This window comes from Cinclus cinclus, chromosome 3 (genome assembly GCF_963662255.1).
Source record: "Cinclus cinclus chromosome 3, bCinCin1.1, whole genome shotgun sequence".
NCBI lineage: Eukaryota > Metazoa > Chordata > Aves > Passeriformes > Cinclidae > Cinclus > Cinclus cinclus.
This window is the reverse complement of record NC_085048.1, coordinates 43,898,790-43,919,547: the sequence shown is the minus strand read 5'-3', so window position 1 is coordinate 43,919,547 and position 20,758 is coordinate 43,898,790. Positions and strand designations below refer to the sequence as shown.

The window sequence follows — 20,758 nt, the reverse complement described above, 5'->3', positions numbered from 1 at the left end:
AAATACAGAAAAACTGTTTTCAAGTATATCTTTAATGTCAAATTTTGTCCTGATCATAGCAAGCTTGGCAGAGTTAAGATATATGTTGGTAGATAGATACCACAGTGACAGAGGAGAGACAAAGGAGGTTAATAGCTACGCCCCTTGCCCCAGGAATCCAGACCAGAGCAGAAAACCTTGTGCTGGACCATTATGGGCACAAGTGCTCAGAGTGGGATATATATTACTTCTGCTCTGAACTGAGTGCTCTGCATGCTGTATATTTTTACAAGTACAATGCATGGACTAGGTAGCTGAAGGTTTGGGCCTTTCACTCAGCAGATGCTGACCCTGGGACATATAAGTTGGCTCTGTTGGTGGCCATACACCAAGCAGAAAAATCCCTTCCTTTCCTGACCACTCTGTCCCCAGCACAGGACTATTCAACACACACACACACACACACACACACACACACACACACACACACACACATATGCACACACAGAAGCTAGTTGTGAGTTTAGCATGTGCCACTTCATTTTCTGATTTAGTTTAACATAACGATCATGTTAAATCCAATCAGACCTCAGTGTTTTCATTTCTTTGCTTTAGGAAACGTTGACATCAAAGCTGGCAGGTTAAAACTGATCCCAACAGGGCATAAAGCATGTAGGCAGGCAACACTAACACTGCTAATTTTAGAAACTCACATTGCTCAAACTTGAAAATGTAACACTCAACAGAATATTCTTCCTAGCTTCATTCCTTTATCGTAGTACGACTTTGGCACTGAGACATCTTTTGATAGTTTTTCAAATTGCATCAAGCTAGAACAGCTTGACAGTCCACATCCTGATGGAGAAACTAAACTTTAACATCAAGGATTATGTTGCTGATTAGCACTTTCAATAATCAAGTAATTGGTACATTAAATAATCCAGAGATTGGAAACTTGCCCAAAAAGGTTACGCTTGCACTGATTCCTTTTTAGAGAGTCTGTGTTGCTGTTACATGAATTCAATCTGTCTGTCCAGAACTCTAGCATAAAAATATTTGGCTAATTTCTTTCTTGTCACACAATTTGATGGGAAATAAAATCCAGAAAAAGTTGCACATTAGAGCAATATGTTCAGATTTTCCAATTTGGGTAGGTGAGAAGCAAGAGAGAAAAAGACAACTGGCTGAACTTGTTTTCTCCCAGGTTAGTGCAGCCAGTGCTATCAGCACAAACCTCCAAGGGCCCAAGTCAACACATATGTTAGTGCAGCTTCTATCCTCTTTGTAATTTATTAGAATTTTTATGAGGCTGGAGTCTCTCTTGAGGTATTCTCCCCACAACTGGACTGCAGAAGAAGGGTTTTATCTCCCTGCTTCCTGAGGCCTGGGCAGGAGGAACTAACCCATGGACATGGGAGAGGTCAGGGCTTCAGTGCAAGAGGCTACCCTGATGTTCCCCCCATGTTGCTCCCTCTGCATAGACACAGACAGGCTCTGAGCTCTGCTCAGTCCTCACAGGCAGGGAGGGCAGAAATCTAAGGCAGAGCCCTTTTGCTCCTCCAGACTGGCTATGACCAGCAATGCTGAAATAGCAAGAGAAGGGCTCTGCACGAAACCACAGAGTCCTCACCTCAAATCAATCACCAGAGCTGCACAAATCACTTGTGCATGCCTTGACATGCTCAAAACCCACCCACATTTCACAGAGGTGAAATCCACTGGAATGAGATGGTTACCAAGCTGTTTACTTTTGCTGAGTATTTGGAGTATCCTCTTTCCCTTGGAGCACATAAGGACTCTGGTCTCCCATATCTTCTGCACAGAGGCTACTTCTTTTCTTTCTCTGAAGGAACGAGGGGATGAACAGAGACCAATAACCATCACCATGCTGTGTTATGCTACTGCACAAGCCCCAGAGGTATGGTAGACACCTAAGCAGGCCTTCTTAACTCCCAGCATCTATATGGATATCTATGTCTGTGCCACTCACCCTAAGTTTCCCTCACTGCAGGCAGAACTAGGCACTCTTAGGGCACAATTAATCTGAGCTGTCTTAGTTGTTGACTCTGGGATGAGCTCAGGTGTCTCTTTGAAGTGCCTGCTTCTCTAGGTTGATTTTAAAGAGAATTTAGACAATTTCCTCAGCTGCATCTTTGTTACATACGTCTGTATTGGGTCAGATTAATCTTGCCTGGCAACCTGAAAACTTGCCTGTAAAACAGCCCTTACACTGAGGCAAAGAAATATGTAAAACTCAGAATGAAAGGGAAAATGGTTATTCCTGAGGATAATCACAGTGGCAGTTATTGACATTTAGAGAATACTGAGGGATGAGGACAGTAACTGAATGATAAAACATCCTTGTCTTTCCAATGCAACTTGTTCAGTTTGCCCACTTTCTCTCTCAGATACTATCTCTGAAGTGATGTCATAAATAATCACATCAACATGCAAAAATACACAACTTGGTGAAGCCAGAACTCTTGCTGAGTATTTAAGCTCTGGCTTTGAATGATAATAAACTCCTCTTGGGACTGGGACCTTGAAGAGGAAGCGTTGCTGCAGCCTGGATGGCCCAGAAGCAGAAATAGATGCTAAGAACCAGCTTGTCTCTGACTACAGAATAAGCACATGAATGTGCAAATCTTCTAGCACTGTCTTGAAAAAAGCAACTCTGAGGAGCTTCAGTGAGGTGGGAAAGGAAGGGTTAACCACGGCCTTCCTAAAATTTAGTAAAAAGGATACAGCCAAATAGTGGCCTTCTCACTAGATCAAATCGCTACCCCTAGGTAGAAGCATGCATACACTTATGAAGGGAATCTTTCAAGCTCCACACTGGGGTTTGCAACAAAGATATTGCTGCTGAGGGACATACATTCCATACCTCAGGGGTGGGTAGGAGGGTCCCCACTAATAGGACCTGTGGGTGTGTAAAGATTTTAAATATTCATTTGACCTCTGAGTAACTGTATATACTGATTACTTGTCCATGAACGTGATAGTTGTCCTCTATTCTTATTAGTGTATCTTTTAAACATGTCAGCACACACTGAGAGCAAAGAATAATGGTTGTGTTACACCAAAGAAAGTAAATAAATACTGTTGGTGATGAAGGGAAGTCATGTTTCCAGCCCTGCAACCAGCACGGGGAAAGCAGTGCTAACAAATGAGAGGGGAGTGCTAACTATACTATATATCTTTGATGGTGCAATTAGCCCACACTGATGGAGCAGGGAGATACTGCAATGGCCCAGATTACACAGCCTGCTGCTGCTATCTGTGGCTGTAGGTGCCAAACACCACTGCAGTCACTATTTGTGCTACCAGGGACAGGGATTTACTGGAGGCAACAGAATATTCCACGGATTGTAATGAAATCTGGCATGTCACCAAGCCACATCCGGCAAACCGTCAGTATTTTACTGCTGAACAGATTTCTTGCAACACCCACCATTTCCCTTTTTCCTGAAAGAAGCTCTCCATGCTTATGACTTTAAATAAATTCCATTACATTCATTTTGTTAAGGAATATATTCAGTGCAGGTAGCTCAGTGTGCAGCTGCAATGCCAGCTGGAGATTGAGTTCTGGGGGGGCAGGAGCCTAAGCCTGAGGATGGCAATGGGCACTGATCCTTTCTATAACAAAGGACAGAGGGTGACCAGACAGTCAACCCAAACAACCCCGAGACCCTCCTGTGCTTTGACTGTGAGGGTATAAAATGTTAAAAAGCCCAGAGGTTCCTTTGTTCTGGATCCCTACTCAAAGGCATCAGCTCGAGCTGTTGTTTTGTTATTTATTTATTGCACCATGATGAAATTATTTTAAGGATTGGGATATCTGAGAACTCTGCCATGGAAAACCTGGGGTCAAGCCATGAGGAAATCTGGTCTGATTGTGTGAGTGTAGGTGTGTAGCTGTGGAGGTGAGTCTGTCTCAGCTCACGTGGTACAAAGGTAACTGTCAGAGCCTTTCTTGGATGGTAGACAGGGAAGATTTGTTAGACAGTTTCTCACTCACAGGTTTGAAGCACCTGACATATACCAAACTAAGAGTTTTACAAAGATGCTATGCTATCAGAGGGATTCGGTAGGCTGGATATTGGAAATGAAGGATGAGAGGTTTCTGCATCTGTCCTTGGACAAGCCATGGGGGTAGGTGGAGTTACCCATATCTCTACCTTACTCTGCAGCCCTACCAGGAGCCACAAACCAAGTGCAGGGCTGGGGCAAATCTTAGCTGCTTTTCTTAGGTGGGAGACTTGCACCAAAGGCAGATACTTCAGTTAAGGCAGTAAAGCCCCATGGCAGAGGTTTGGCAGCAATAAGCTGTAGTAGGCAGGTCCCAAACAGCAGGCAGTCTTTAAGCACCAATACATGAGAAAGGAAAGCTCATGGAGATGAGTTCAGTCTCTAGAGAACAGCTAATTGGAAATCCAGGGTGCAGTCTGGAGGCAGACCAAAGTCAGATGGTTGGAGGTGACCATTTGAGCTGAGCTAGCAGGAAACTGCTGAGTCATCTGGCTCTATGCTATGCTGCAGGGCAATCTCAGTCATCATGAAGGCTTGAGTTGCTGTGTAACTCAGCTGAAATAAGTAAGCAGATTAATGGCCCAGACCCGTACAATATTCTAGGCAGAAAACCACTGACTTTGACATACACAGCACAATAACTTCACAGCCAGAACCACCACGATATGTTCTTTGAGCAAAAGTGTAATGAGGCTGCTGATGAATGAAGTACTGACAAGTACAGATGCAATACAACACAAAAAACAATACTAAAACAGAAATAACAATCATTTTCTAAAAGTGCTTATAAATTGGAATTCATATCTTTTTGTTTCATAAAAGCCACATCCACATGAGTTTGACCTCATACCTGAAAATACTGAATTCTATTCACACAGAAGGCAGTAGTGATTACACAAACCTTTACTTATTCTGATTTCGAATTCGGAGACACCTCCTTTTCAATGGTGGCTCCAGATCCTCTGGCCCTGTGCTGAGTATTGGCGTTGAGATAATGCACGGCGCAATAGCAGTCTTTTCTGCTGGTTTTGGCACAGGCTGGATCACGCAACCTGTCTTGGGCAGCATCCTCAAAGCATATGCATGGTCCTCGTCTGCTGGATTGTTAAGGTTCGGGTCCTGTTTGTCTCCCCCAGCCAGGGGCTCTTCCCCAGTCTTCTTGCCAGCATCTCCCTCAAGGTGGCAGTTTGAAGCACAGTTGTTCTCCTTAACGGACTCCAGCTCGCTCACCGCCAGCTCCTCCGGGGGCTGGGGCTTCTTCGGCTCCTGGGGCGGCTCCGGGTTCTTGGAACCCTCTGTGCTCTTTGTGCCATTCACAATGACATTGCACACCGCTGCGCCAGCTTCCAGTCCTGGCATGCCAGAGGCCAAGGAGACGGGACAGCAGTGAGCTCCGTCACTGCACGGTAACGTTTTTGAGTCAACTGGGCTGCAGTTGTCCCTGCAGTCACTGCAGTTCCTTTTGTCTGAGCTACCAAAAGCCAAATTTACAACACTGTTAGGTTCACGTTCAACTTTCACTTGGGCGTGTAGAGCCCTGTGGATGACATTGTGCAGCCTAGACCGGTGGCCTACCGTTAGGTCTATCACACCGTCCTGTGGACCCTGTAGCACACTGGGGAAACCAAATTTACTGTTCACTGGACTGCTAGGTCTGACAGTCAAATCAACAACTTCATTTTTACTGTGCTCCTGAAGCACTTTAGCTTGATTAAGGGACTGGCCTGAGCAGCTCGGTGATGAGTCAGAGGATTTGGATGGTCCTTGCTTTGACTCTCGAGGGGATGAAGAGCTATTGGTTGGCTTTGCCCCAGGCGTCTCGCTGGAGGTACTCGGAATGAAGCTTTCGCCGTTGCTGGAGAAGCCGTTGGGGGGTTTGGAGTCGTTGATGTGAGGGATGGGGATGGGAATGGGGATGGGAACGGGCAAAGGGACAATGACAGGATATGGCACTAGTAGAGTTGGGGGTGGCACCAGTGGGGCAAGGGATGGCAATCCAAAGTTCATCATCTGTGGCATAGGCATAGGACCATTTGGCATCATGCTGACAGGGGGGAAGGGAAGACTGGGCAAAGGAGCACCAGGTGGGGGTGGCGGCAACAAGCCGGGAGGATTCCCAGGCATGGTAGGTGTTGTGGGGGGATGGATATGGGGGGAAAGCATTGGCCTGTGCATGGGGCTAGAGGTGGGACCCATATTTCTGGGACCACCTGGTGGGGGACCAATTCCAGGAATCATTGGATTTGACAGAGGGCTGTTTGGATTTGAGGCATGGTGAGGTGGCCCACGAATAAATGGTGGACGGATTTGCTGCATAATTTGCTGTTCCATGAATATGGGCAGAGGAACTGGCCCACGGTTTGTCATCACCATGGGAGGACTGCGAGGTGGGACACCAATTGGAGGCACAATGCTAGCAGGTGGCTGGACAGAAACTGGTGGAATATTTGGATTCTCACTGATGGGAATAGGTTTGGGAACTGGCGTGGGGATTTTAGTGACAGAGCAGTTGGCAGTGTCAGATGGAGAGGCAGTGGTAGACGCTGATGGTCCAGGGCCTTGAATTTGGCCAGCTGCAGACGCTGGGGATGGGGCTTTTCTCCGAGCATCTGCTAGCGGTATATTCCAAGAATCTGGAGTCAGCAGCTGCACCCCAGTGCCTTCTGCTTTATTTTCGACTGGAGGATGTAATGTACTGCACAGTCCAGCTGGAAGATTGGCCTGTGTCTCTTTGTAGAAAATGTCCATTTTGTACTGATTGAGACATTTTGCACTGCAGAACTGAAGCCTTCTTTCCCCGTCCCCAAAATCCAGATACTCTTTTGTGTGTCTTATGTGCTTACACCAGTCACATACCTACAACACAGTAATAAAATCAAATCAGGTAAGAAAAGCAATCTTCTCTTCATAGTGTTATTTTAAAAGTAATTTTTCAGTTGCTAAATACATCATTTTTCTAACAGGAAAAATAGAAGTTACATTTGTGAAAACTGCACCTTTTTTTTTTCCCCTCAAACATATTAATGAACTGAATGCCACTCCCTTTTCTGCCTACCATGATCCAGTTCTACCTTATATGATGCATTATATATCTTAAACCCACAAAGCACAGAGAAGAATCCTCAGCTGGCATAAACTGTTATAACACGCATTTGTAAGTATGCAAAGTCCATACGAGTACGGCTGAGTATGATTACTCCTTGGTGGTAATCTAAGCACGCCTGCGCCATCTGAGATGCCATAGTACACAAGGAGTGTGAGAACTGGAAAAGGACTCAGAAAATTGCTGGAAATGAATGCAAACTGTCTTCTGCTAAACTACAGCACACAGTAACATTTAGTATTCTACTAAGGGTATCAAATAATAAGTTGGAAAGAGTGTGATATTTCAAAATGGCATTACAAAGCAAAAAGCATCATTGATTCCATGCCCTTTGTTCCAACAAGAAACTTGGAAAAAGTCAGGATATTTGTGTAAGGTTCGAATACTCCCAATTTGTGATGTTTCAGCAAGCTGGAATTATTTTCTGAGCTGTTTCCCCACTCTTGTGTACAAGTCACTTTGAGTAAAACTTCTTGGCAAGCAAGGACCTGTTTAGCAACTTCTCAAATACTACGGCAAAAAGTTTGCATTGCAAGCTCAATTTTGTTTTGTTTCTCTGCTTTCCATTTAATCCTTTTTTGTGTTGCTATTGGTGTGGTGAAGGCACAGCCAATTTTTTTTTTTAAATAATGCTGCAGAACTAATTAAGCTGTGAAAGGTTTTCCCAGTTGTAAACCACTAGACACCAAAGTTCAAAAAATAGTCATTCTAGGCTTCAGAATCCATTACTTCAGAGAAATTATTGTGATTTCATTAACACATTAATTTTGCAACACCAACAGCTCTCACAGATGGTGAAGACATGATCTACAATTCAAATATGACTCTTGTTTGCACAAATGCCTTTCCTTCATATGGCATTTTAAACAAGAATTAATATGAGTAATCTTGCCATAGCTATAAACAGATAAACAGATGTCAGATTTTTCAGTGCCTCACTTTTTTGACAGAATTTTACACACACAAACCCCCCCCCATTTTTGTCATTTACATTACTTCTCAAAATACCCCACTGACAGGGATTTTTGGTGCTTTCTATCAGTATGTTGAGCCTATGACCATGTCATAATATATCCTGGTATTGTTTGTTCTGCCTTTTCCAAATAGCCCATGTTAACTTGTTTTGAAACGACTCTATCTTTTGTACAAAGGAAAAAAAATACACTAAAAACCCCAAAGAAGGCTATGATTATGAAAAGACCGCATTAAAAGGATAATTAATTTTAATAACTATTGGCCATATAAACAATTCAAAACAACATATGCTGGGCATCTGATTACCCATCTCATTTAACTCTCAGCTTTCCTTTAATATAAACAGTGGCGACATTCTTGAGTTTTCAGTAATGTATCTTCAATGTATATAGACACACACACACACACACACACACACACAATACACTATGGCTATTAGCCCATTTAACTCCTCGAGCTTTTGGCTATCCAGTCAGGTTGCTGTTGCTCCCCCACCCATTCACACACACATCCACACACTCCCTCCCTTTTATCCCAACACTTAAATCAAGCTGAATAATCAATTGAGAAGTAGCAACTCCTAAGTCAACCCTGAAGTTTGGGCATGCAGGACGCAGACTTTTAGCTTGGGCATACAGACACTGTGCCCCATGAGATAAAGCAGAGGGGGTGCTGGTTCTGATGCTGATCGGTGCATGTAGCATCAGCAAGGGTGCATTTCCAGCATAGTACTCCACTGCAAAAAAGGAAATTTCCTGGTGCAAACAAGTCCAGCCCTGCACTGAACACACAGTAATGATGTCACACCCTAAAACATGTGGACAAAAAGACTGTCAAATGCACAGCACTGTTGAGATAAATGCCTGCACTGCCATGGCGCATGCATCCCTCAAGCATGGGGCAGATGGGGAAGCGGGAGGGCAGCAAGCCGGGCAGAGGGGGCAATCCCACTTCCAACAGCTCCTGGATTTTATCAGTCATCAGTTCCCTGTCTGCTCCCCACAGGAAGGCTCAGTGGCCATCACAGACAGCCCTGGAGCTTATGCTGCTAATAGTGCAAACACACAGCAGTGGGCACCAAACCATCCCACATATTTGGCATGGGTGTGGGTTTTGCCACCCACCTGGACATGATGGAACCATCCTATAATCAACCTCCTGAAATTTTCTGGCTTGCCACTGTTTTGAAAGCAGACAAAAGGGGAATTTGTGAGTCTACACCACCAGGCAGTAAGATACTATTTGACTCAGTGTAGCTGCTGAATTTACCCTCAAGTAATTTCTAAGGAAGAGCTCACTGATGTAGCTACAAAATGCTACCTATTTTGCATGTATGCAATCAGAATGTACACCACCACGCTCCTCCTGCTGCTTGCAGAGCATGCTCTTGCCCCAAGGGCTGGCAGAGATGCAGAGGGTCTCCACATGTGCCGCAGGAGCTGTACAAAGAGGTACTAGGAGCTCTGAGAGAGCTCCTGAGGCAGGCGGGATGAAAACCCACCATCTATTTGCAGTGGAAAGACAAGGAGGAGAGTGGCCACAGAGGTGTCTGTACTGAGGGATGGAGCAGGACTTCAAGTGCAGCTGCAGTGAAGACTTGCCTTTCCTTTGTAAGGAAGTAAACCACCTTGTAAGCCTGCTGCCAAAGAAGTGCCTGAGAAATGTGAGAGAGTAAACCCAGCCTCCTCTAGGAAGAGCCCTGTCCATGACCTTAATTAAAGGGATTGCAAGAGAAATACAGCCCCACAAAAAATTGTGGCATCTTATCTAATAATTTAATTTTATTAGTTAGCATTTGAAAAATTTGCTGAAACACTTCACTGTATTATTGCTATATTGATTTGTTTATCTCCAGTGGGCTCCTGTGCCTCTCCTGGCTAAACAAATATTTTCTCTTCCTTGGTAAAATATTTAGAAATCCTCCTTACAAATTCTCTACTGATTTCTCCAGTTTTCAATAATTCACTGAAAAAGAAGAAACTCTGAAGTATGCCTGCCTCACTCACATATTGATCACAGACCCTTCTGTATATTTTATCACCAGGTAAAAATTAATTAAAGCCACAGAAATTAAAGGCAGCAAATCTGTTCCTCTGAATACCCTGCATAGACCAAATATTCAATAATTATCTCATTGATTTCATGCAATATCTCAAGTGTTAAAGCTACAACATCAGTGAAAAATTCCCATCTTCTACATTCATGTATTTAATAATTTTCTTTTGTTTTTTCTCGCATTTTTTTATTGACATAGGCAATTAGTCTGTGCTGCTTGCTTAAGATAAAAGGTATAAAAATGTGGGACTCATATGCAGGTAATATGCAGGTAATATGATGCCTCACAATATCATACAGAAAGGCGGAAAAACAATCCTTACAACAACAAGGAAATTACTGGAGGAGAAAAAAATGTCACTTAAGAATTAATGAATCAAGTCTGTCTTACAGAATTGATCATTTAAGATGAGGTCAATGAATTTATGATACAAATGGCTATATCACTAGAGGTAATAAAATGGAGCAATATCATTCATTTTACATCTAATTAATGACATGCTCAGACTAATTACAGATTTCTTCTAAAAGCCTACACTGATTAGTTCAGCTGTGGTAGGTGAAATGTATATATCTGTCCATTCAATAAAATAACATTTTCTTATCTGTACAGCTGATGTCTAGTTTTTTAAGTACTTGCATTCTGTACAGAACATCACTGTTCTTCACAAGCAGCTCAGAACTTCTCTGCTCATGTATTCCCTTTCCTTCCCTTTTCCTTCCTTATCCCTTCCCTTCGTTGTACAACCAAGAGAAGAGCTAAACTCTTGCAGAGTGCTTGTTAACACTGCACACTGGATTTGGTAGCGCTTACACGTGGGAGCAGCTCCCAGGGTTTCAGTGGGATTAGTCACAAGCATTAATGATGTAGGATCATATTTGGAGGGCCTGACCTAGCACCACTGGAAAACAATGAAGAGACTCCTCTCTAATGCAATCCATCAGCTTTGGGTCTGTTGCTTAACACTGGTCCCTGCTCACCCTGGCATCATCAAGAGCTTTGTTCCCAACCTCAACAGCAGCAGTGGAGGCACAGACAGGGATTTTGGAAGGAGCTGCAGAAGAAATACCCAGGAAGAAAAGAAATGCTGTGAGACTGAATTACAGACTTTTCCTAGCAAACAAAGGCAAAGCCACCATTTCGCACATTTCTACCAACAGGAGGTTGGACCAGTAGTGGCATCACTGACAATGAGCATGAACATTTCCAAGATAGAGGGTCAAAACTTGCAAGGTGCTAACAGATCCCCTATGCACCTTCATCTCCCTTGGAAAACACTTCTAGGACCATGCTGAGGCAAGCACACTTCACACCATGAATGCCAGAACGTGAATCCTGAATGACAGAAAGATCAGTAATAAGATAATGGCCTATCTCATTCAGCTGTAATGCAACAACCCTCAAGGAGATTAAATTTACCTAACTGGGGCATATCCAAGGCTAAACAACAGAATGAACATTCCTTCAGTACATTTAATGTATTTATATTTTGGTGGCGGGTTGCCAGTGTGCTACTTATAAGCTCAATGACTTGGTATCGTTTATCCGCTTTCCTGTGAAACACAGGGCAATCTACACCAGGAGACAACTCAGAAGACACTGCATCAGCAGAAACACAACTCATGCCTGATACAGGAACACCAAGGAAGCCAGAACTGAGGGATCCTGTAATGCTCAGATGTCTCTAATACAGTGAGCGGGAATAAAGCCATTCCTATTGGCATCCATATCTTTATTTTGATAGAAACATCCAAAGTGGAGTCCAGACATGGCTACGAGGCTGCCTCGCAGGCATAACACAGGATCCTGCTGTGCCTAAAAGGGCTGCACTTGGACTTCAGGCACCAGGTAATTAAAACTCAATTCAATTGGCTGTCAAATGCAGGCACAAAGTTCACACATTCGTGCAGTCCACCACTAACCTTTGAAGAACAATACAGTATCAGACGCTACTTCATTAAGAAATACACTTGGCAAAACCTGTTTGCAGAGGTATTTACATCAGCCCTAGAGAAACCAGGAAAAAGTAGCAATGGAAAAAAACCTGCTGTGATGAAAGAGACCCTGTGCCTCTTACACAATGCTTCAGACAATTATCAGCTCCATGGTAAAGCTTAGCAAGAGGACAGAAAGTGGTCACTAGGGCAAAGAAATGCCATTTTCAGCTTCTCCAGAACCAGAGGGTGACTGACAAAGCTCCTTTCCTTGTTCAGGACAATGCCACTGGGGTATGCCTTGCATGAGGGAGGGCTGAATAGCATCTGAGGACCAGGCTTTTATCAAAGATGCTGAACAGATGCTGAAGATTATCAAAGACTTACTTCTTGGCATAAAATCCATGTATTCGACTTTGCTGAGTAGTTCCTACTTCCTTTTCTCACTGTAGTATCCAAGTGCTGTCTCTTTATATACGTTCAGGCATATGTTCTGTCTTCACAAACACCACTGAACATTTCCTATATCCTATTCTGGCCCTGGTTACCTTTCCTTTTAGCCCACAGTGGTCCTGGAAGGGTCTGGGGAATTCCCTGAAGTTTCCAGTACTGCCCCCCAGCCAGGATGTGTGGGGCACGGAGGCAGGGGCTCCCACCCCATTCCAAAAGCCACAAGGTGAGGACACAATGCCTCCTCCCTGCACACCCTCCTGCCTTGCAGCCCAGTGAGGACCCGACACACCAGCCACATGTTTTTCAGCAAGGGCTCAAGTTTTTTGAAGTCTGCCAGATATTGGACACGGCAAAAATCTAGAAATTAGGAAGTGGGTAGAAACACACATACAGTGGTTTCTAGTATACAGCCAAATGAGTCACTGCTAGTGTTCTAATGCAATGTGACCACTCAGTCACACGCTGTGCAGAACACCCAGCAGATGCTGCACCACGGGCACCAAAGCACCTTGAGATCCAGGCCCCCTTGCAAGGCTGTGAGCACTCCTGGCAGGACACTAGAGAAAAATTCAGTCAGAAAATCAGGAGGAAAGAAACATAGATCTGTGTGTCCTGCAGGGCTATGTACATAACTATCTCTAAAGGGGTGTGAAACCTCTCTCCGCTGTCTTCGACTGCTCCCCAAGCTTATTGGGAAATGTGGCTATCTGCATTCTCATTTCTTTTCTTCATTTATCCATCATCAAGACTTCTCTTTAGAGCAGGTCACCTAGAAGGCAATTCCCCCATAGATCCCACCTGCAGTGCTAATCCTGCAAATGGCCCTGTTTCTGCAGTTTATTGCCTGATTAAGAACAGAGGAACTTTGGGGCCAGAGCTGTACCTCAAGAGTTAATGTATCCAGCACTTGTGAGAGCGGAGAAGCTTGGACCCAGTGGAGCTCTGGGTCAGAATGAGATCTCCTACAAACATGAGTTTGGGTCTGTATCAATCTTCACCTCCTCTTCTGCTCACCTTCTGAGGGTAACCTGCCATGGAACAGCCCCTCAGGAGCCAAAGCCCCCACGGGGCTCTGAGGGCACTGCTCAGTTCTTAGCACACACACCAATTTGTTTGATACAAAGATTGTTCCAAGGCATTAGAGTTCCCTTTTAGCATTTCCTGACTCAGAAAAAGACAAATATGAAGTAAAGCAAGGTAGGCACGCTACCATGCCAGTTGAGAAGGTGGGCAGGTGAAGATTTGCAGAAGGACATGGCCATGCTCAGAAGAATGGGGACAGAGTGAAAAAGAGGGGGGTAATGCATTCCACCCAGAGATGATGGAAAAATATGAACTCCTTTGAGAGGTAAGCAATAATCAGCATAATATCCTAATGCTGTTGTGCTTTTTTCACAGCTAATTGAGTTATCACAAAAGGTATTCAGCTGCCAGCACCCAGTGCCAAGAGATAGAGTGGGTGCAGCCTTGCCAGAAGCTGCTGTCGCTCACCAGCGTGTCCCACATTTCTCTACTTGATCCTCCTCCAAAATGCCCACGCTCAAGCTTCCTCCTGAGACACACCAGCTAGCCTGGGGCACAGCCAGTGCCTGAGCAGGGCGTGCAGGGTCTGCATGTCCAGCACTGCAGCTGCCATGTGCTGGCTGGTGGGGCTGGGGGCTTTGTCTGGGGGTCCCCAGCAGGCATACAGGCTGTCCCTGAAGGGGGAGGGCAGTTCACAATGTCTACTTTGAAGACAACTATGACTAAGTCCCTGCCTCAGCTGTCATGACTGGGAACTGATGCTCTTTCACTACCAAATGTCAAACAATACTGTAACAGCCATAATCCTGAGTGTGGCTCTAAGCAGTTATCCAGCCTTGATCACCATTTTTGATGTCTTATTGTAAAACATTCAGCATGTTTATTGTGGCAAGATTTTTCTATCCAAGATGGCTTGTGATAATTTTTTTATACTGATTGTTCCATTTGAAAGGAGTGATTATTATAAAAAACAAAAAGAATCATTCCAGCTGAAACCTGCTGCGAAGGAACCCCGAGGCAGGCTCTAACACACTGTGAATGTGGTTACAATATAGCTCATAGCGATGCTAGGTGTGAAGGAAAACAGATTTTTACAATGTTTGGAGCTTTGTGTAAAAACAGTTGACAAAACAGAACACTGCAGTTGCCTACAACTTAAAACTGTCCTGTGACAAGTTTCTCTCTGTTAAAAAGATACGAAAGCTTGCCTGCCTGATTGTTTTTTCTTTCCCTGATATCACCTCCATAAATGTCTTGTCCTTTCAAAAATCTTTTCCAGTTTTCTGAGTGAATACTGATTTTGTCATTTAAATGCAAGACTCACTCTGTCTCAATTTTTCATCCTAATTACGCAAAAGTCTAAGCTACATGAAGCATAAGGAGAAAATAGAGTTATTTGGTAATTAATGGCTAATGATAAATTGACTCCATTTTTTGAATCATTGCAGTTGTCATCTGTGGTATTTAAAACATAGGGCTTTTCAAAGCCCTTGGGTTCCTTTGTGTTGGGGGTCTTTTTAATGCTCCCAGTCAGAAAGAATGAATGTGAGTTATGCTAATGCCCGGTGGAAATCCAGGTTGGGTCTTGTTTCATCAGAGTGGCTACATATTTGATTTTCTACATAAACAGCTGAGCTCTGTGTTTTCACCTTCAGTCTGAGGCTTTGAAACCACGGAAGGAACTTTGGATCTAAAACCACTGGTGAAGCCTAAAATATGGTGGGCAAAACTTCAGGGAAAATGAATGTAGTGTGAGGTGGGGCTTGCCAAGAGGGAAGTTCTTCTCCCCAGAAATGTTAGTGGCTAAAATAACACAGAATGGGACAAAAACAGCATTCAAAACTAAAATCTTTCAATGTAAGGTTTTTACAGGGGTACTATACAAGAGTGGATTGAAGGGCATGTCTGCATGGCTTTTTCAGTACTGGTGAAGTCCACAAGTCCACCACTGCAGCAGTGACAGAAGTCCTAAAAAAAATTAATGTGATGCATAAGATGGTAAGATGGAGGGTAAGATGGAAGATAAGAGCAGGAGAGACAGCTGGGGGTTAAATGCCCTCAGTAGATCAGACAGTCTGTGTCACCAAGACTCACATTTCAGGAACATCTAAAGAACATCTCAGTTTGAATGCCCTTTCCAAAAGGGCATGCCGTGGGTTTCCCATGCCTGGGAAACCTCATCCCACACCAAGCACATTGGCCTTTGAGCATGCAACAGTCTGTGGGGCAGAGCAAACCACAGCTTAAGCCATCAAGTCCTATACTCAGATCCTGAACTCTAATCAAGCCTCATCACACAGAAAGGCCAAGAAAGAGTTCCTCTTCCAGACTTAACCTAGTCTGACAGGACTGTGTCATTCTGTGACATTCAACTGTGTCAGTAGCCACACTTGTGAGCAGAATTTGAAGGATCTGTGGAGTCAGCTGAGTGTCTCCACCATGCTCCCCACGGCCCTTAGCTCATGGGTAAGCATGGGAAGACAGCTTGGCAGAGCAGTAGTGCAAAATACCTGCTGGTTTGCAGTTTGATTTGGACTATGTAGGCATTGGTATCCTTGATGTTCAACCCTTGATCTCCAAGTCAACACTCCTCAAGATGTGCAGTCCCAAATTCCCCTGCTCCTGAGATGATGGAGGGAAACAGTTCAGCAGCCAGAAACAAGAACTACATCAAGTGGTGAAGCTGGGAGTCTTGGTGAACTACAGCCTGTGCCTTTCCACAACAGGAGGTTTGGCTTTATGATCCTTAAGCTGTTACTGCCCCAGCAGGAGCTTCACTTCTAAAGATGACACAAATGAACTTCATCAAACCGCTGTCACTAGAGCTGTACAAAGTATCAGCAGTGGGGAAGCATTGCAAACACCTTGAGAACAGGACAAGAAATGTTGGCTTTGAATATTCAGGAAGTCATGAGAAAGAAATCAAAGCTAACATCTGGAAAATCATTTCTGGGCCTTCAAAATCTTCCTCAGAGTATCCAGGCCCTGTTATCTCTTTAAGGCACCAGTGAAAATCTGCTCTAGGAAATACCCTCCTTCCTCTTCTTCTGAGGGTGGAAATGCATTTCTTTCCTCGGGAGGACATTCACTTCCATGTCCTTGGAGAATTTTATAATCTACATTCCCACATGTTCAGCTACAGGAGGCAGCAGAGCAGCTTCTCCATCCTTGGCATAGCCAAAGTGCAGAATCCAACCACTGCCCAGGCTGACAACAGTGCCAGCACTTCTGTCAAGCCAGGAACTCCTCACTCCTACACAGGGGCTGCTCCCTTTGAGAAGTGGACTGAACATCAGCCACAGAAGTTTTCTTCTGCAGAGCAGGTGCCAGCAAGTTCAGTGAGAAACAGAGCTTGTATGCACTACACAGTTCCAATGCAGCATTCCCTGCATCCAGCCCCTGCAACTGGGAAAAGAAAGGGAGCAATTGACACTGCAAATTCTTCTATCAAATTCTTTTGAGAAATATAGATGCTATTAAGCAGAGAAAAGCCTAAGGGTAAAAATGAAAGGGGCACTTTACTAGGCTCAATCAGTATCTCACTGATTGACCAAAATCTTTCCAAATGAGAAATCTGCACCCTTAGAAAACTCATGCAACCAAGTCTGCAGATGACTTCAGAAGATAGATGAAGATTTACATTCTCTAATTAATTCACTTTTTTATTCAGTATCTGAATAAACATGCTCACTCCTCTTGTCTTTTGATTAAAACTTTATTCTGATAATATGGCAGATATTGTGAGGTGGAAAATTACCCATCTGGTTAGAATTTATATCTAGTAATATATGTATTTTTCTCAGTATATTTTCTTTTTAATATTCAAGAGAATATAAAAATAATAATAAAATCCATTCTGTTACTACTCCAGTTGCTCACAGATTGGTTGACAGAACTGTAAGTGTAATAACGAGGAGGTTTGAGGGGCAGGTTAATGTTTTTTGCTAACATATGATGCTTTTAGCCTAAGGCATTGCTGGAGGCCAGTACCACTTCACCTGAAACCAAAATCACCACTGAACAGTCATTAAATTACTCAGAGTTAAATGTACTATTACTGGGTCTAGAGAATAGTACTGTAATCCAGATTTGAAATTTCATTAGTCCATAGAATAGGAAGCAAGAATGCAATCTGAAACCTTGGGAAATCTTTGTTTACCTGTAATGAAGGGTTCTAAGTCCAATTTCTCCCTCACACCTCTTGCCATTTTACAGTGGCATAAGTCTCTCAGGCTGGTGTGCTGCTTCTTCTGATTTATGCCTGTACAAGCAAGAAGCTTACAGAATTCAAGTCTCTGGGTACTTTGAAATATATGTGTATGTGTGTGTGTGTGTGTGTGTGTGCATGTGTATGTGTTTGTTTTCCCCCATTTATGTAGGTCAGGGATCTTCAATTTTATTATTACATGGTAGTCTTTATCATGCAATAATTTTTACAGGCTAGGACCCACTACACTAAGTGCTGTAATGCATACAAACAGTAGCACAGGCTGCAGCAGAACTGGCTGGGTCTCACAGTCTACCTGACACAGATTCCCTGCATGTTTCCCCACCTTTCTCAAACATATAAAAATCCTTAGAGGGACTGCATCAGCCACTGACTTGAAAAAATAATGTTTGGGAAAGACTGACTTGGTTAGGGAAAGACTGACTTGACCATTGACCATTAGTAAAAATGGATGAAAAAACACACAAAACTTCCCAAGAGAGGCATTGCTGGGTTTTAGGCTACAGAATTCTGAAGGGAGTCAAAGCTGTTTGAGATTTGAATGCATGCGATTCACACTTCGAGCACTGCTGGTAATGGTACACACCATCCCGTGTCCCAGAGTATGTTCAGTTTTAAAAGCAGCCCCACTCTCTGGAAACCACATGTGATTAGAACAGCCCTGGGCCAGATCCAAAATCTGTCTGGATCAGGGAAACATGTGTCACATCAGTTTCAGCCCAGGACTGAGACATGTCACATCTCTTGCAGATTGGGCACGGAGAGTGGAATTCATTTTCCCATTTCCTCTGGAGTTGGGGGCTGGAGAATACGAAGCCAAGTAAGGGAAATTGCTCCACCGCACACAGAGGAAACATTCTGAGTCCTCTACTTTCTCTTGCTGCAAGGCACTGATCCTGGCTGAAACCCAGAGCCCATTGGTACAGACCCAGCTTCCCTTCCCCCTCCTAATTAGCTCAAAATCACCAGTGGAGAGAGGCTTATTCTGAGCAACTGTTAGTATTACTCTTGGTCACTCCCATTTAGAGCAAGAAGGACTGAAATAATGGCCAGGGAATAGAAGAGAAGAGGTGGGGATTGTTACAGTCTGCACATCCTTCAAACAGGGAAAAAAGAGAGGAGAGGAGAATAAAAAGATTATTCTGGTAGGTAGGATTTGCCATGAATATTATGGTCCCTATATATCTGAAACCACATTTTTTCAGGATTCTAACCTTGAAAATAATAAATGAGGAGTTACAAAGGTCTCAAACTGCAGCCTAGAGCCAAACATATGGTGAACTAATGTGTGCGAAAACTTCCTTGTCGTCTTCTTCTGCTAATGCCTCTCTTGTTTTACTAAGAACATTCCTGCAGAGAAGCCAGGCTTCCTTTGACAGGAGCCAAGGTTTGTGAGGGTGATGGGCAGCAACCAGCTTTACTTACATGCAACACCTGAGGGAGGGAGGCCCAGCCCTTCACACACCCTGCTTGCCCACTATGATGCTTTTCTCAGGCCCAAAACATTTGCTGGTTCTCAAGAAATGCAAATGTATGTTCTTCCATGCTGATTGATACCTCTTTCTTTCTAAGGTATGGAAGTCAAAAAATGACCTTTCCTATTCAGATGAAAAAGTCTTACTTATCCCTCTGTTTAGAAAGTGTTTACTACTAGAACATACCTGACACTAAGCTATTTACAAAAATCAAATCTATTCTTAGTAATCCTGGGATCAATCTGGGATAACTCCACTGAAACCAGTGTTGTTTTTTCAACTTGAATAATATAACTGAGAGTTGAATTTGGCACAAAGGATTAATTTCTCACCAAGGAGGGTACATTACAGCAGAAGGCATCAGATGCACTGTTTGGTAAAGAGCACAATCACAGAGGACCCTTTAGCAATGCATTGTGTTACTGTAGATGGCACTCCTTCCTTGCCTGGGTGCACGATGCACACTGCGACTGCACAGATTCTATTATGTAAATGCATCATGCCAAAGCCTTTCATACTTACAAGACCATGCAGATTATTTTCTCCTTGCATGACATGCACGACAAAGCAGCTATGTGGAGGCAGCACACCAGGACAAAAGAAATCAACATATTTAAACCATCACCCTGCAAAGCTCTCAAGAATGCTTTGCTCTTTGGATTCCTCCCTAACGAAGACCAACTCTGTCTTGCTTTCTCCAGCTTTTTTTCTCCCCTCGGTCTTCCCACAAAACTACTTCAGACAACAATTTCACAGGGTAGAGCGCCACTCGAAATATTCTTCATCAGACCAGCTGAGATCTGGCTGGCAAATGGAGACCTGCAGCCATCACATACAAAGACTCCTTACTGTGCATTTGTTCAATGCAACTGAAGTGTTTGTTTTTCTTTAAAGAGCTTTCCTTTACATTTATTTTAACACCCATCCTGGGTCAAGTGCTCCTCATCCAATGACTTAGAGCAGTAGGAGAAGGAAGGTTACACATAGCTACAGCACTGAGACAGGGCTTGCCAGGTTGGCATTAGTCATTCTCTGCAAAGACGAAACTGCTGAGTAACTTGGGACAAGAACGGCAGGCAGTGAAATAATACAAACAGCACAATTTTAAATATTAACTTTGATTGCTCAGGTATGTGAACAGAGGTAGTCATCTCAGGAGGTGGATCACAGCAGGAACCTAACTAAGGCTCTGAACTGGTCCCAGCAGAACTCTCTGTCCGTTCATCATCAGAACAATGAAGGGAGACCAAGCAAGTCTCTAAAGCTGGGAGGCTTCTATGTTCTTGATTTCCAGTATGTATCTTTGATCCTCCTTTTACAACCAGGAGAAGGCTTCCCCAGATCTGACTAACCTACTTGGAGCATGAAGGTTTTGAAATGGGAATCAGGTCCTGTCACATGTGTGTACGACGTCCAGTATAGTCACTCACACAGAGCCAGTGCCTTGATCCACCACCATCAAACAACCAAAGTGCAGCATCCCTATGGGGCTCTTTCCACCCT

The 20,758-nt window shown here is 43.8% G+C and overlaps 1 protein-coding gene across 1 annotated transcript in view; it reads right to left on the bottom strand.

The window, feature by feature from the left end:
- Positions 1-4,911: 4,911 nt before the first annotated feature.
- The window catches only part of SOBP (sine oculis binding protein homolog), a 99,141-nt gene continuing 83,294 nt past the window's right edge, over positions 4,912-20,758 (bottom strand). The window contains exon 6 of the mRNA XM_062488716.1: positions 4,912-6,864. Within this exon, the coding sequence (XP_062344700.1) occupies positions 4,912-6,864 (1,953 nt within the window). The remainder of the gene's footprint in view (positions 6,865-20,758) is intronic.